At 36.7% G+C, this 15,017-nt stretch overlaps 4 protein-coding genes across 5 annotated transcripts in view; 2 read left to right on the top strand and 2 right to left on the bottom strand.

Moving 5' to 3' along the window:
- The window catches only part of LOC104799527 (histone acetyltransferase of the MYST family 2), a 3,727-nt gene extending 2,081 nt beyond the window's left edge, over positions 1–1,646 (bottom strand). Inside the window, exons 1-5 of the mRNA XM_010522099.1 lie at positions 1,319–1,646; positions 970–1,058; positions 756–815; positions 306–515; positions 29–97 (exon numbers count right to left, since the gene is read on the bottom strand). Of these exons, the coding sequence (XP_010520401.1) occupies positions 29–97; positions 306–515; positions 756–815; positions 970–1,058; positions 1,319–1,622 (732 nt within the window). The 5' untranslated portion in view covers positions 1,623–1,646. The remainder of the gene's footprint in view (positions 1–28; positions 98–305; positions 516–755; positions 816–969; positions 1,059–1,318) is intronic.
- Positions 1,647–2,448: 802 nt separating this feature from the next.
- Positions 2,449–3,388, top strand: LOC104799518 (cell wall / vacuolar inhibitor of fructosidase 2). Its single transcript, XM_010522086.2, has 2 exons — positions 2,449–2,484; positions 2,808–3,388. Exons 1-2 carry the CDS (start codon positions 2,449–2,451, stop codon positions 3,240–3,242), a joined length of 471 nt encoding a protein of 156 aa, XP_010520388.2. The 3' UTR covers positions 3,243–3,388.
- Positions 3,389–4,405: 1,017 nt separating this feature from the next.
- On the top strand, positions 4,406–7,843 carry LOC104799501 (chromatin assembly factor 1 subunit FAS2). Of its 2 annotated transcripts, none has more exons than XM_010522069.2 (12): positions 4,406–4,615; positions 4,967–5,078; positions 5,241–5,267; positions 5,379–5,451; positions 5,797–5,900; positions 5,982–6,196; positions 6,279–6,375; positions 6,525–6,597; positions 6,801–6,889; positions 7,002–7,137; positions 7,231–7,331; positions 7,405–7,843. In XM_010522069.2, exons 1-12 carry the CDS (start codon positions 4,502–4,504, stop codon positions 7,653–7,655), a joined length of 1,392 nt encoding a protein of 463 aa, XP_010520371.1. In that variant the 5' UTR covers positions 4,406–4,501; the 3' UTR covers positions 7,656–7,843. The 2 variants fall into 2 exon arrangements, with proteins under 2 accessions (XP_010520371.1, XP_010520378.1); XM_010522076.1 differs by having other exon boundaries at positions 4,523–4,615; positions 5,374–5,451.
- Positions 7,844–8,569: 726 nt separating this feature from the next.
- Positions 8,570–9,709, bottom strand: LOC104799493 (transcription factor HEC3). Its single transcript, XM_010522057.2, has one exon. The coding sequence runs from the start codon at positions 9,623–9,625 to the stop codon at positions 8,933–8,935; it is 693 nt and encodes a 230-aa protein (XP_010520359.1). The 5' UTR covers positions 9,626–9,709; the 3' UTR covers positions 8,570–8,932.
- Positions 9,710–15,017: the final 5,308 nt, after the last annotated feature.

Below are 15,017 nucleotides of genomic sequence, written 5' to 3'. Positions count from 1 at the left end.
ATACAAAACAAAGGAATCGGAAGAGTACCTCAAACATTGACAAAGTACCACTTCGGTAGATTTCATCACCAGGGGGATGCTTAAGGTCACACTTCCTCTGCAAAGAAAAACAAATAGATTAAACAAGTAAAAACAGAATGAAATGCTTCTGGAATGAATTCGACAAAGATATGAAAGCGGGTCAAATTAGCATGAACGAATAGAGTATGCGAATGAATCTGATAACCTGAAACTCAAATTGATGTTATACCTCAAAATCAAAAGATCATAAAATGATCAAAGCTAAAAACGACCAAGTTGCTCACCATATGTCTTTGAAGCTGCTCCTTGCGCTTCATAAAATTCAAACAAAACTCACAAAAAAAGAGCTTCACACAGTCGTTGTATTCTGGTGGAAATGGGGAGAAGTACCATGTCTCAATCTCGTATTTCCCAAGCTCAATAGTTGCTATGTTTTTCACTTTTGTGAACTCTTCATGTTCACGCAGACTAGCAGCATCTAGCTCCTCATGACCCTAAATAAACACCGGAAAATACTAAGTACCGCTTTAGTAGAAGGTTTGCGTTAACATGACTGACCTCCGAGAAGAATATCAAGAACCCGAAAACAATTGCTTTGCCAGGCATACAATTACTGGAGGCATCTTCAACATATCACAATCATATCAACATGAGTAAGATGGCATACGAGATGCTAAAGTTATTTTTAACAATGAAACTTGTACAACCAGCAAATCACTTACTAACATACATACCTCCACATGTGTTTCATCAATTTTTCGTTTCTGGTGGCGTGTCATCTTCAAGCTCGTGACCTGAAACCAGCAGACAGTGTTAGCGAGGATGATTAAAACAAAGAGTCAGAGTTCGGAAATCAGACAAAGATAAATGCACAGGAACAGGATAACATCATAACATGTTGTAAGATCACAACTGTACAGGGAGTTAGGATACGAAATGAATGACTACCTTGTCTTCCACTTTTTCATCTACGGCGCACTCAACTGAATCAAGGTCTAATTGTTCCAGCTTCACCCATTCATCCAGCCTCCTATTAACTGCAAGTTTCAACATAACTACGAAAATCAAACACTCTCCCTCCAACCTTTCTTATTAACATTATCCAATATCTAAAATTGGCAAAATTTTGAATTAAACTGCAAATCATTTCCTACAATTTCAATCAATTGTCTTCGTCCACACAATCAAAGGTTAGAGACACGTAGAAAGACAGTCAAAACCAAGCTAAGAAAACGAAATTTTGCGATCCAGCCCCCAAACCCTAAATCAGATCGTTAGAGAGGACGAAACCACATACACTCTGTGTAATGAACGTAATACTCGTAATCATTCTGGCCACCGTGATGAAGCTTCCGGCGCTCGATAACCTTCACGGGATGGTACTTGGAGTCTCTCCACCGACACATGACGCGAGTACCCACCTCGAGCGGAAGCACTCCCGCTTTCCTCTTCTTCAGCGCATCCGATTCCGTGATCATTTGATCGGAGGCAGCAGACGAGAGAGACAGTGGAGGTACGTCGCCGCCATTGGTCGCCGGAGATTTCCGATTCGATGGCGGAGAGGCGGTGCCGTTCGTCTCTGGGATCGCTGAGGATCCCATCCTTTTGTTATGGGTTTTGTCTCTCATCCGATTCGCGTTTTAGATGTTAAGACCGTAGAATTTTTGCCTTATTGGGCCTAGTGATCATATTATTGGCCCAAATAATTTCTCTCTTATAAAAACCCAAATAATATATTTTTTTCTTCTTTTTTGGGTGAAAATATATATATATATTATAACCAACATGGTTCTCCGGACCTTCGAACCGACTACATCCATCCTAGACTGGGATCAGCCTTTGTATATAGACCATTTTGCTCCAGAAATTATATCTCTCCCTAGTAAAATCGAATCTAGAACTTTGTGAATAATTTTGTCAACTCGATAGATTTACATTGTCACTTTTGTAAAACAATGTAAATCTAAAAATAACATAACTGACACCTAAATAATTAAATTTTGGTAGAATGAGAACATAAATCTAGGCTAGTGCGTGTGCGTGCATGGAGGAGAAGAAAATAGGCTAAATAGCCAAAACCCGTGACATGTGGGGAACAGAGCCAACTTAAAGAGGGGAACCCTCTAATTAGATTAGAGTCTCTATAATTTGGTTACTTTCACATTATCACCAAAATCCAAAACGGAACTCACTAACTTCCAAACCAAAGACATCGTCGTCACTCTCCATTATGTCTTTGAATTCTTCCCCTACATTCACACTCTATTTCGTCAAACCCTATCTTCCTCTTTTGGCCTTCAATTATTACGTAGTTTTATTTATATACAAAAAACGACTTGACTACGTACCAAGTTCAAAATAATAATTATAATTTCTTCGATATTCATATTCTATGATGATTAATGAAAAAAAAACGTTTCACATTACATGGGTGTGTACGTGATGATTTTTAAGGCGGGAATGGTAATGGGCAATGTTTCTATCTCCCTATCTAGTAAAAACGGTCGTATTCATTGCATATATTGTGTTATAAGTATTATTTAAGGCAAAATATGTTCCCACCAATATTTTTCATTCACCATTTGTGTATTATATATATACATATACACAAGACTATACACTTTGCCCTCGGATCCAAATTAAACAATTGAATCTAGAACCCTTTTTTTTCTCAAAAAAAAATGTCTAAACTAATCGTCTTCCTCTTTGTTCTTGCATTATCATGGTCATCGTCAACCATAACCCTAGTCAAATCCGACATGAACACCATTAAGACAACCTGCTAGAACACAAAGTACTTCGACCTCTGCGTCTCTGCTCTCAAATCCGATCCAAGAAGCTCAACTGCCGACGCGAAGGGCCTCGCCGGAATCATCGCCGGAAACGCCACAGCCACCGCCAACGCCACCGCCGCGTATCTCTCCGGCCAACTCTACCGCTCTGTGAACGACACCGTTTTGAAGAAGGCCGTCAAAGAATGTGGAGACAAGTACTCACTCGCCGCCGATTCTCTCCGGCTCTGTGTTCAGGATTTGGTCGATGAGGATTATGACTACGCTTACATTCACGTCACGGCTGCGGCGGAGTATCCTAACAGCTGCCGGAATATTTTCCGGCGTAGCAAGGGCCTGGTTTATCCGGCGGCTATTCGCCGGAGAGAGGAGGATCTGAAACGCATTTGTGTCGTTGCGTCGGGCATTATTGATAGTCTTGGTGAATGATTTTCCTCCTTTATATAACTTGTAAGCTTTATGTTTTTAGTTTCATTATAAGTTTAATTAGTTCCAATAAGGTTTTTATTTTATAATTTAATCATAATTTTATGAATTTGATTTTGGAATTAAAATCCGAAATCGCCATCCTCAGAGACCAGTTTTACTGTTTCCGACCTCACTAGATAATGTTTTTACTGGCTGTCTTATGGTTCGGACATGCTATAAATATCTCAATCAATCAATCAACCAACAACTGCACCAAACATAAAGTTAATTGTCATTATAGGGTAAATGCACAGAAAAAATAATATAATATTTCAGGTGATCGGGAGAAAATCATTATATATTTAAACCTAAATTGTGTTCATACGTGATTTGCGCAACGTACGAAAAACTAAAGAAAATTGGATATTACAATCATAGGTTATACGAAGCAAATCAAATGCGGCTTATGTGTGTATACGCACGAACATATATATATAAATATATATAACTTTTAATCCTTTTTTATGCTACTGTTGTTTCCATATTAATATCTATTATTCTTGTGGAAATCTTTAGGTTAGTGCTCGTAGGTCCAAGAATTTTTATTCGAGAATAAAATATCACTAGTAAAATTATATTATACAGTCGAGTCATATTCGAATTATGCAACCGACAATTTCTGAAGTTATCGTGCCTTTTTTTTTGGGGAATCTAAAGCTTAAATTCAGAACATCAAATAATGATGTTGCACCAAATAAAAAAATATCAAAGGAACATAAAGAAAAATCTTGCAATGGGGAAATGTCTAATCAAATAGGGGATCTCCCCCAAACTCTGTTGGTTTGAGAGTCCACTTCCTGAACAAGAGGTCGTGGGTTCAACACCCAGGGTATAGAGATTTCCCCTCCGGCCACCTTCAGGTGCTTCACATCCCACACGTGTGGTGCCGGTTGTGCGTGTGGGTCGGGATTAGTCTGGGTCCTTTGGATCTAGGATTACCCGGTTATCAAAAAAAAAAAATGTCTAATCAAATAAATCTACGGCAATCTTCTATTGTTAACCCAAGAGATGGACGGTCAAGATTCAACCGATCGATTGATGGACAAAACGGTCATTGGACATGGAAACCTGTGTTTCGCGCCAAAATGTGCCGAGTACGCGCCACAGCGACAGTCATACTCCTCTTCGCTTATTCTTCTTCGAAGGTCGAATAAACCAAAACCCTAGAAATATTTCGTTATTTTTCTGAGAAAACCTGATTGCTGCGCAGGAGAGATACGATGAAGGCAGGAACATTGCAGATAAATTGGCATGATGGGAAGCCGGTGCTAACCCTAGATTTTCACCCGGTTTCCGGGTTACTCGCCACGGGCGGAGCCGATTTCGACATTAAGGTACCGAATATCTGTAGCTAGTTCCTTGTGTGTTAATCTTCAACGTTTTACTGTTTTCTGCTCAATTTTGACAGTTTTTTTTGCTAATTCGCGGTGAATTTTGAATTTGGGAAATCTTGGTTGTTTGAGATTTACGAATACGATGCTTGATTTTGTCCAAAACCGTCTTCTTAGACAGTGAATCATTCGAATAGTAGAGAATTTCAGGAATTGGCTTCGTTTTTTCTGTTTGTAGGGTGTTGCCATCTCGGTATTTACTTATTTTTTAGGAATTCGAATTCGGGGTTCAACCAAGTTCCCCAACTATAAGCCCAAAATGATTTAATCTGTTTAGCAATTGAAATATTTCAGCTTTGGTTAATAAACTCGGGTCAAGCCGAGAAAAAGGTCCCCAGTGTATCATATCAAAGCAGCCTTTCTTACCATGGATGCGCTGTGAATACGCTTCGTTTCTCACGATCCGGTTAGTATTTGTTATGTTTCTCAGAAATTCTAAAGCAACTACAACTAAATTTTTGTATTTTGTTCATAACTGCATTTCATTTTCATGTCAGATTTTATCGAGCTGTAGGATTGTGTGATCATATGTGCCTTCTTGTATGATTCCTTTCTATATATCATGCAGGGGAATTACTTGCCTCAGGAGCAGATGGTATGACCGGAAACATATCTGATGGCTAGGTTTCTTCAGGATAAAAGGTTGTTTTGCACGTTCTAAATGGGCAATGGAGCCACTCACTCAGTTTTTGGCGTTCTAGTGCAGGAGGCGAGCTTATCCTATGGAAGCTACATCATAGTGAAACCAGCCAGACCTGGAAAGTGCACAAGTCTTTATCGTGAGTTCTTAGATATACGATTACCACATTTCCAAACTTGTTGAATTTGTGGTTGGTAGAGGTTTCTCCATGAAGAATCCTAGCTGAAATCCTATGCTAACCTCATTTCTAGGCATTTGAAGATAAGGTTAATAATGCACTACTAAGATGTGAGAACGATTCATCTTCTGTCGGCTTGTAATATGTTGGAAAGAATATGACATTGGTGCAAGAAGTCTAAAGACATTGTCAAATAAAGCTTATTAAGCAGATTCCTTCTCTGTCTCGAAACAGCCGTCTTGTGTGAAGCATAAACGTAAGCTAAGGCTACAAACATCTCTTTACGCCTTTTGTTTTTTCTGCTAGATTTCATCGGAAGGATGTGCTCGATCTTCAGTGGTCTCCAGATGATGCTTTCTTGATTTCTGGATCAGTGGATAACTCTTGTATTATATGGGATGTGAACAAAGGTAAGAAAGTAGATCACAGATAATTTCTTTTCATTTTGTTTGTAGATTCTCTGCTGCTTAATGTTTTCACGTCTTTTTAAGGTTCCGTCCATCAGATACTGGATAGCCACTGCCATTATGTTCAGGGCGTTGCCTGGGATCCCTTGGCAAAATATGTAGCTTCTCTGAGTTCAGACCGAACTTGCCGCATTTATGTGAATAAGCCTCAAACAAAGAGTAAAAGTGGTGAAAAGATGAATTATGTTTGTCAACATGTAATTGCAAAAGCAGATCAACAACAGGGAGGTGACACTAAGGTTAGAGAGGAACTTATCTTTATGATTTATTGTGAATCCACTTGCCACATTGTGCCTGACTTAGCAATCGGATGAGATGCAGACAATCAAAAGCCATCTCTTTCATGATGAGACATTACCTTCTTTCTTCCGAAGATTATCATGGTCGCCAGATGGGTCATTTTTACTCATTCCAGCAGGTAAGAAGCTGGATATAACCCTTGTAGATAGTCACACCTTCTGTCTAAAGCCAATTGTATAACAACTGAATTACCTTTCTAACAGTTATCTTTAGTTGTCAAAGTTATTTGAATTAATACCACTTGCCATTGCCATGTCACATTTGCAGGTTCTTTCAAACTTTCACCTGCATGTGATGCCGTAAACACCACGTATGTCTTCTCAAGGAAGGACCTTTCAAGGTAGGATAGTCGCTTTAACGTCTCTTATCTGGCAATGAAAAGGCTTCTGTGGCAAATTGTAGACTTTTAGGCCCTTCTTTAAGCTTAACCAGCAACCTCTTGATTGGCTGAGCTGAAAAGTATGAGACGATGAAGTTTCATGGTTAAGGCATTGAAAGATCTCTTATGCGCTCAATTTATTTGTTTTTTTTTCCTGCAAACAGACCTGCATTACAGCTTCCAGGTGCTAGCAAGCCTGTTGTAGCGGTTCGTTTCTGCCCTGTGGCATTCAAACTCCGGGGTTCAAACTCTGGTAACTAACATTTTGATTACTTTAAGAAAGAAAGTTAAAGCTTTTGAGGTATCTTGTGAATTCTATCTTTGCTTAATCGGTTTCTGGTGGTCGAAAACTTTCTTGCCCGCAGGTTTCTTCAAGCTTCCCTATCGACTTGTGTTTGCCATTGGGAGTCTGAATTCGGTTTACATATATGACACAGAGAGTGTTGCTCCGATAGCAGTTTTAGCAGGTCTGCATTATGCTGCAATAACAGATATGTCATGGTAATATCCACATTATGTCCTCATGTTATAATACTTTCTCCATATACATGTCCATAATTCTGAATGGTTAATAACCTTCATTTGTTTAAATAGGTCACCTAATGCCTCATATCTGTCATTGTCCTCACAAGATGGCTACTGCACAATAGTTGAGTTCGAAGAAAATGAACTTGGAGAGCCATTCTCCTCTTCAGGTCTGTCTTTTTTACCCTCCCTGTCTTCCTATTTTTCTTACAAGCTCTATTAACCCATCAATTCAAATCTCAGAAGGAAAGAAACCCGAGGAATGTGAAGAGAGAAGGTCGGTTATCGAGAAACCCGATGATCTGATGACTGAAGCCGGAGCAGATGATGACAATAAGAACCAATCAGAACCGGAGAGAAAGGAAGAAGCAAGGTCAGACGATGGCAAGGAACAACCAGAACCGGAGAAACAGCCATTACCGAGCAAAATTACCACAACAGCCCCAGAAAAACCGGCGAGGAAGCGAATCACACCAATGGCTGTAGACCCATGATGACAAGTTTCAGTCTCAAGTATGAATTTTAGGCTATTTGATCTCACTTGTGATTTTTGGGTATGCTTTTCTATGTTCCAATACGGCTTCCTCTGCCCACCTTACCCGGAGAGATTTTCTTGTGAAAACTTGGTTAATCCAATCAGAAAACCGGAGCCTAATTTACCAAAGGTACCAACATTACCGTATATTGTTTGTTTTGATTGGTATTGACGATAATAATTATAATAATAACCGTTCAAGGGGCCAACTGTATGACTAATCTCTCCCATAAAGATGAATTAATTCAAAAATAAACCGATTAGTGATGGGAATTGGACATATGATATGTTGTTTCCATGACCTCAAACACAAAGTCAAAAAAAGAAAGTTAACATCTAAGATAAAGAGCATATGGTTGGTTCTGTGGGTTGGGTTCCGACCAGTACAAAAGTGTGGAGAGAAAAAAAAAAGGAGGGGTTTTTTTTTTATAATGTTTAATGTCAAAGGTTGATTTTATGGGGAAGGTAAAAAGTGATACAAAGTGTTTAATTCCATCCCATTAATTCTATCGAAGCAAACGAACCACAAGTACGTTTTATAAAGTATGGCATTTCTGCTGCCCTAATTTCCCATGTGTCTATATATTTCAATTGTGTGACAAACAATCATACTTTGAATATGAAAACCCATTGACACTAATTATACACATTTTTCATCCTACACAGATATATGTATGTATGTATATATTGTAAGAGATGAAATGTGTGCCATATATATGTACGTATGACGTGATTTGCTGTGTTGTATTCCTATAAAAAAAAAAACAATATATATATGAACATAGAAGGTGATACGTATAGACGCGTATGTATGTATGTATGTATGTATAGACGGACAAAAGAGTCCACAATAATGATAGCGCTGCTCAAATAGGGTTTCCCTCATTGCGTCATAGTTTTTATTCCCGGAAAATGCCCGGCCAAACTTGCACACAACCAAACATAACAGAAGATCATATTATATACGAACAATACATACAATATTACAAATAAATAACATTAAATATGCGGTGCTGCTTAACTCAATCTAACCGTTGTGATTATTCCACGCCCTTCCGGTCAACCATATCCTAACAAACAAACCCTTATACACGTTTTTTATAATATATATGAATATATATAAACACTTTTCCATAATTGCGCCATTTCCCCACTAATCAAGCCACTTAATTTTATTCATCCAAGTAGCATACACTCACACATGTATGGAAGAATAATGACCTCTTAATCGAGATATCAGAGCAAGCTTCCTCCGCCGGCGAAGTCCGCCGGAGAGAACATGGACGCGGCGGCGGCGGATGGAGGAGGCGGTGGCGGAGGAGGAGGGTTGCCGGAGTTGTTGTGGAGGATCTTGATCTGTCGTTTCAAGAACTTGACGTAGCGGATGGCTTCGTCGAGCATGGAGGCAGTGTCCATCTTGGTTCCTCCGGGGACGAGCCTCTGCAGGATTCGTATCCTCTCGCTGATCCTCTCGCGCCGGTGACGAGCCGCTACGCTCTGAGGATCGTCGGAGATCCGTACGTTCCGGCGCTTGGGCTTCTTGACGGTGGCAGGATCGATGTCGACTGGTTGCATGGCCGCGATCTTGTACATCATCTCCTTCATCGCCCCGAGCTCCTCCTCGGGCTCTTCCTCGTCTTTATCCTCTTCCTGTTCGCCGGAGAAAAAGGGCGTTGCCGGAGCTGGAGAGGAGAGATGATATTGGAAAGGAGGGAGAGAGGAAGAGGAAGAAGAAGAAGGCCAAGTGCTAGACGTGATATGGCGATGAAGATCATGTTGATGATGGAGGTCGGTCGCGTGATGATGATCTTCCATGGCCATGCCGATTAGATCGTTGTCGTTATTATGATTATTCTTGGTGTCGTCGTTGATGTTCCAAGTGTAGTTGTGGAAGAGAGATGGGTTGATATTATTATTATTTTCATTCATGGTTTGTGGGTTTGATCTTATTTTTTTATGCTTTTGAGATGGAGAGAGAGAGAGATGAAGATATTTGGCCTCTAATATTGTTCTTAAGGCAGCTTCGGAGATACATATATAGTAATATATACTCTCACACACATGTGTACGTGCATATATATGTGTGTGAGAGTGTACGTATATAAGTCCCATTTTTTAAAGTGAAAAAAAATCATGATCACATGATTAATTAGGGTTTAGGTTGGTGTGTCTTTGGGCTAAAGATACAGAGAAATTTTCGGAGAAAACATTCCGAAGAATTTATATGTATTATTTCCTCTTCGAAAATCATATACTTCTAAGTATATATTATATATGTTTAACGCTATCGATATACCATATATCAAATCCCAATTGATTTGCTTGCAGAAAGACTATGGAAGATTAATTTAATGCCTATTGGACGTTCCGTTACAAAGAAAATGTTATTGGAAATGATAATCTACAAAAGTTTAGATATATTATTTTATTATTGTGGAAATATATTCACGTTCCGTTAAAAAGAAAATGTCACCAGAAATGATCATGTACAAGAGTTTATATATATCCATAAAATCCAAAACTTTGCAATTATTACGCTGATTTCGATGTATTTTTTTTTGTTGTTGCAAATTTCATTTTTTTTTTATGGAATGTAATTGATGAGATTTTTACTTTTAATAATCCCTAGACATTAATTTCTATGCTTATTGACTCTACAATTCGTGACAGGTCGTAAATGGCACCGCACCAGGCTCTGTTCATGATCTCATGCGTTGCATGTGTTAGAAAATAGCCAACCAAATATGCACAATATATGTTTTTGTTCTTTTCGACATTATGTCGTTAAATTTTTTATATAAATAAATATTACCGATTCTCATGAAATATTTAGAGTTCGAATCATCTATATGTCCTAAGATTGGTGCGGACTAAAATTATTTATGGTAGTTCAGAAATTACAGAGAAACAGATAACCTCTCAAACGAATATTACTAATATATATGTCACTAAACTCTTTAACTGTACAAAATTATTTGTTACATATATATCATGGATCGTATAATCGATTCCACAAAAAAAAAAACATATAATCAGAATCGACAATAGAAACCCTTTTGTACGTGAGTGAGTAAACTCTAATCCGCATCCTCAAAATATTTTAGGGTTTTTTTTCCTAGAGAGAGAAACACTTTAAGACTCTTTGGTTATGGAGGAAAACAAAAGGTGGATTCCACCATGGTTAGGATTTTCTTTACTTTATATAAGCATTAGCCGTTCTTAGATGCTCAGCGCATGTCGCAAGTTGTGCTGCTCATAATATTTCGACGTCAAGTCCAATCTCTCTCTCCCTCTCTCCTCTCTCTCTCTCTCTCTCTCTCTCTCTCTCTCTCCTCTCTCTCCCTCTCTCTCTCTCTCTCTCTCTCTCTCTCTCTCTCTATTTCACAAAACCACATACACCAAAATAGGCAATACAGAAGAATTTTCCATCGTTTCCTTGTCTCTCTCCTAAATAACACAACTTTTCTAATCTTCTGGTCATGGATTCCGATGAACGGCCGTGATTTGCGATTACGAAATCCAAAACCGATAAGAATGCACACATTATAGAGCGAAAACGCTTCTAGCAATCGATCGACGTCCATTCTCAAACCAAATAAATTATTATAATTTTTTAAATTTTATATGCATCGCATGTTCTCCGGTTGTCGATTTCCAGCTATAGTGTTATAAGGGGTGTTTTGATGTGATTAAACCTAAGCATCACTCATTAATTGAACAAGGTGGGGACATCTCCATCAAAATTTGGGCGTTACCCATGATGTCTTTGAGCTTTGTCTTTGATTAAAAAGTAAATCAAGATAATGTTAACGAGAGAGAAGACGTGTATCATCAGAAGACGTATGTTGAAAATATCGATTTTTTTTTCACCGACAAAATATTATCTTCTTCTTTCAAGTATTCGTTTAATTATTTATAGCTAATATATACGTATATATAAAACCCTAACACAATAAAATTATATATATATGTTATCAGAAAAAGAAGCAATCTAAAACAATGATTTCATGTATGTATGTATGGAATTAATTTCGAGCAAGGGGACAGAGTGTGTAAGAATTGCGGTAGATCTTATAAAAGCTTACACCTTTGTTAACCCTAGATTCCGGTTCTTGCGAAGCATAACCTAGTTTGTCCGTTACATATAATAATCTTGATCTTGTATGGAAGCTCACTTACAATCTAAGAACAAATTATATATATATATATATATATACACACATATTATACCATGGCGCGATGATGAAAAGTCTATTAGGTCATTATTCTCAATCCAAAAGCAATGTAAACGTACAACATACAAGAGATATCACACACATTGTATAGTTTTTTTTTTTCATATGTTACAATGATTTGTGTATTGCCTTAAGCAATTTGCGCATGCGATCTTCAATCATGCTAGGGTTTCCCCTTTCGTATTTCTCCCTACCTCCTTACATATCATTCTTATTAAAGCTCCCCAACTACCAACTGCATATATATATATATATATATATATATATATATATATCCGCACACGCATATATACATTCAATAAAAATAATTTGCGTATCAACGAAAAGTTTCGGTTACAGTTTTTTTAAAATTATATAACTAAGTATAGTAATTTTAGCTTTACATTATGCTGCCCAAAAAAAGATCTTCCATTAAAAACTCGCTACTAAATCAGCTTGTTTATTTCTATTTGATAAAGAGACAAGGAAGGAATGGGTAACATGATTGAAATTATGCGCTATAGGACCACGAAAAATTGTAAAGTCCAATTAGTTCATGAATATGAAAATATACGAAAATAACCAAATTCACCCTACTCTTTGATGCCAACTGTCTTGTATCTCTTAGTACATCAGTACTTTTGGTTCGGCTTTTGTCCATCTCTAACCATTATTAGGCACTTATTTAAGTATTTACATTATAATCTGAAATTAGTATAACTAACAATGCAAATTAGATTATAAAATTACGTAAATTAGATGGTGTAGTTACGTCCATTTCGCCACACTTTTATCTTGAAGCCGCCCCACTCACTTAAAAAAAATTACGATGACATATCGCAACATTACAAGCCGTTATATATATATATATATATAGAAGGAAAATTATATTTAGTGACGATGTAATAAAAGTACGCGTGAATTTCAACAACAAAAAATCACCGTTATTAAAACACGAGTGTAATTACGGCCGCAGTCGTTTTTTTTAAATAATTTGATAAAAAAAAATTATAGAATTTTCCGCTAACACGTGTGTGCGAATTCAGGCAGCGACCGACTCGTGCCGTTTGCGTTGTCGATCGTTGCAATGTGACGATGCTTATTCAATCATAACTCGACAAGATTTGGGTCACTAGTTGCAATTCTTTATATGGTTTCGGTTTTTGGTCTAAGTACCGATATTGTGTCCCACCGACCGAGGGTACGGTCCAATGTGGTTATGTTATACCATAAAGAGCCAACATAACATAAATTAGGGCTCCGCTTTGATATGTCACGATCTTATGTAATAACGGACACATTGATTAGTGGATTTGAGTTCCCATGATTAAAAGAAAACAAAAAACAATGTAAAAGAAAACGGAAAAGGTGGTAGAAAAATTGACCCATCATTGATTACATTCACATTCTTGACATATACACATGCATATGTGTGTTTATATATACGTACTTACGTTAAAAACCTATACGAACATACTTTTGTAACATAGGAAAAAATTTGCAGGTGAAACTCATTTTTAATGAAATATTAAAAGGTATTTATGACTTTATTAATGAAAGTTTTTTTAGGACCGACTAATACCATTTCGCTCTCACTCTTCATCGGTCGATCAGACCTATCCCTCGAATACATACATACATACATACATACATACATACATACATACATACATACATACATACATACATACATACATACATACATACATACATACATACATACATACATACATATGCTGACACAAACACTTATATACACACACATATATACACATGTATATGGTGAGTATATATATATGTGTGGGAGGGGCAAAGTAAATATGTGTTGCGTAAGGAGGGGCCTACAGATTTGGGATAGCTGAGGAAGAGGCAAAACATGTTAGGATGAGAAATCTGACATCCACTCGTATCCAAATAACCATACAAACCCATAAGAAAAAAAAAACATTATATGTAATAAAAAAATGTTTTTATATTTATGAGATCAGACTACTATTCCCGAAGCCTCCTCATAGTCCGGTCTTTTACAGCGACTTTTTCCCCCATCTTTTTTTTTATAGGAAACAAAATTGAATTCAATGCGTAGGATTTGTAACAAAAAAATGTACTTTCATTATAATGTGTATTACTCCCTATGATACATGCATGCAACTACATATAAGAGAAAGTGTAATCAAACTAAAGAACCCATTTGCACGTTATAGTTTTTAACATTTTGTGTGTCGATTTTTGGTTGTGATCCTAAAATTAGGAAGATTTATATTAGAAGATTATATATATATAATTATACCAAAGTGCTTATTATATTAAATAAGTGCGGAGAAAGAGGAGTGTGAAGAAATTGATAATGATGATGAGATGATGATGATGATGATGATGATGATAATAATAATAATAATAATAATAATAATAATAATAATAATAATAATAATAATAATAATAATAATAATAATAATAATAATAATAATAATAATAATAATAATAATAATAATAATAATAATAATAATAATAATAATAATAATAATAATAATAATAATAATAATAATAATAATAATATAAAAAAAAGAGGGTTTCCGAATGAGCAGAAGAAGTGAAAAAGTGGAGAAATCTCTTGTTTGGTCCGAAAGTGTTCAAAGGAAATCTATTTAATGTGTTGTTACTTTCCTTTTACGAATTGGACAATGACGAGACAGTGGCTTTCCTTTTGCATTTCGATAATAATTCGAATCGATTTATCATTGTTGTAATGGACCTACGGTTAGGGTTTTCGCCCCCTCGTTTGTTTTCATACTTTAGAACCAAATATTTTCAACCGAAACTCACACTAAAATCAAAGGTTAAGGATGTCTAATTAATGTAAATGTTCTGAAACCCAATAAAGATTATATAACTTAATTTTATCTTAAGAAAGATTCGGTTCGTGGTCCAAACCAACAAGACGAGAAGTCAACGAATTTGGCTATTTCTTTCTATATGTGTTTTGTTTGGAAACAATAAACTTATATATTCACATAAATAAAATATAGTCAAAACTTTGTAACATTTTTTTTTGGTATATCAAAACTTTGTAACATCCTTAAGAGTTGGAAAAATGCCTATTTAATTAC

Source organism: Tarenaya hassleriana, unplaced genomic scaffold (assembly GCF_000463585.1).
Source record: "Tarenaya hassleriana unplaced genomic scaffold, ASM46358v1 Cleome10, whole genome shotgun sequence".
Lineage (NCBI taxonomy): Eukaryota > Viridiplantae > Streptophyta > Magnoliopsida > Brassicales > Cleomaceae > Tarenaya > Tarenaya hassleriana.
The sequence above is the reverse complement of the archived record's forward strand: the minus strand, read 5'-3'. Positions and strand labels throughout refer to the sequence as shown.

Coding starts and splice junctions, on each gene's coding strand:
- LOC104799501 (XM_010522069.2), top strand. CDS start 4,502: ATGAAGGCAGGAACATTGCAGATAAATTGGCATGATGGGAAGCCGGTG. Junction 5,452..5,796: donor AAAGTGCACAAGTCTTTATC/GTGAGTTCTTAG, acceptor TTTTTCTGCTAG/ATTTCATCGGAAGGATGTGC. Junction 6,598..6,800: donor TCAAGGAAGGACCTTTCAAG/GTAGGATAGTCG, acceptor TCCTGCAAACAG/ACCTGCATTACAGCTTCCAG.
- LOC104799493 (XM_010522057.2), bottom strand. CDS start 9,625: ATGAATGAAAATAATAATAATATCAACCCATCTCTCTTCCACAACTAC.
- LOC104799518 (XM_010522086.2), top strand. CDS start 2,449: ATGGGTGTGTACGTGATGATTTTTAAGGCGGGAATG. Junction 2,485..2,807: donor TGATTTTTAAGGCGGGAATG/GTAATGGGCAAT, acceptor ACAACCTGCTAG/AACACAAAGTACTTCGACCT.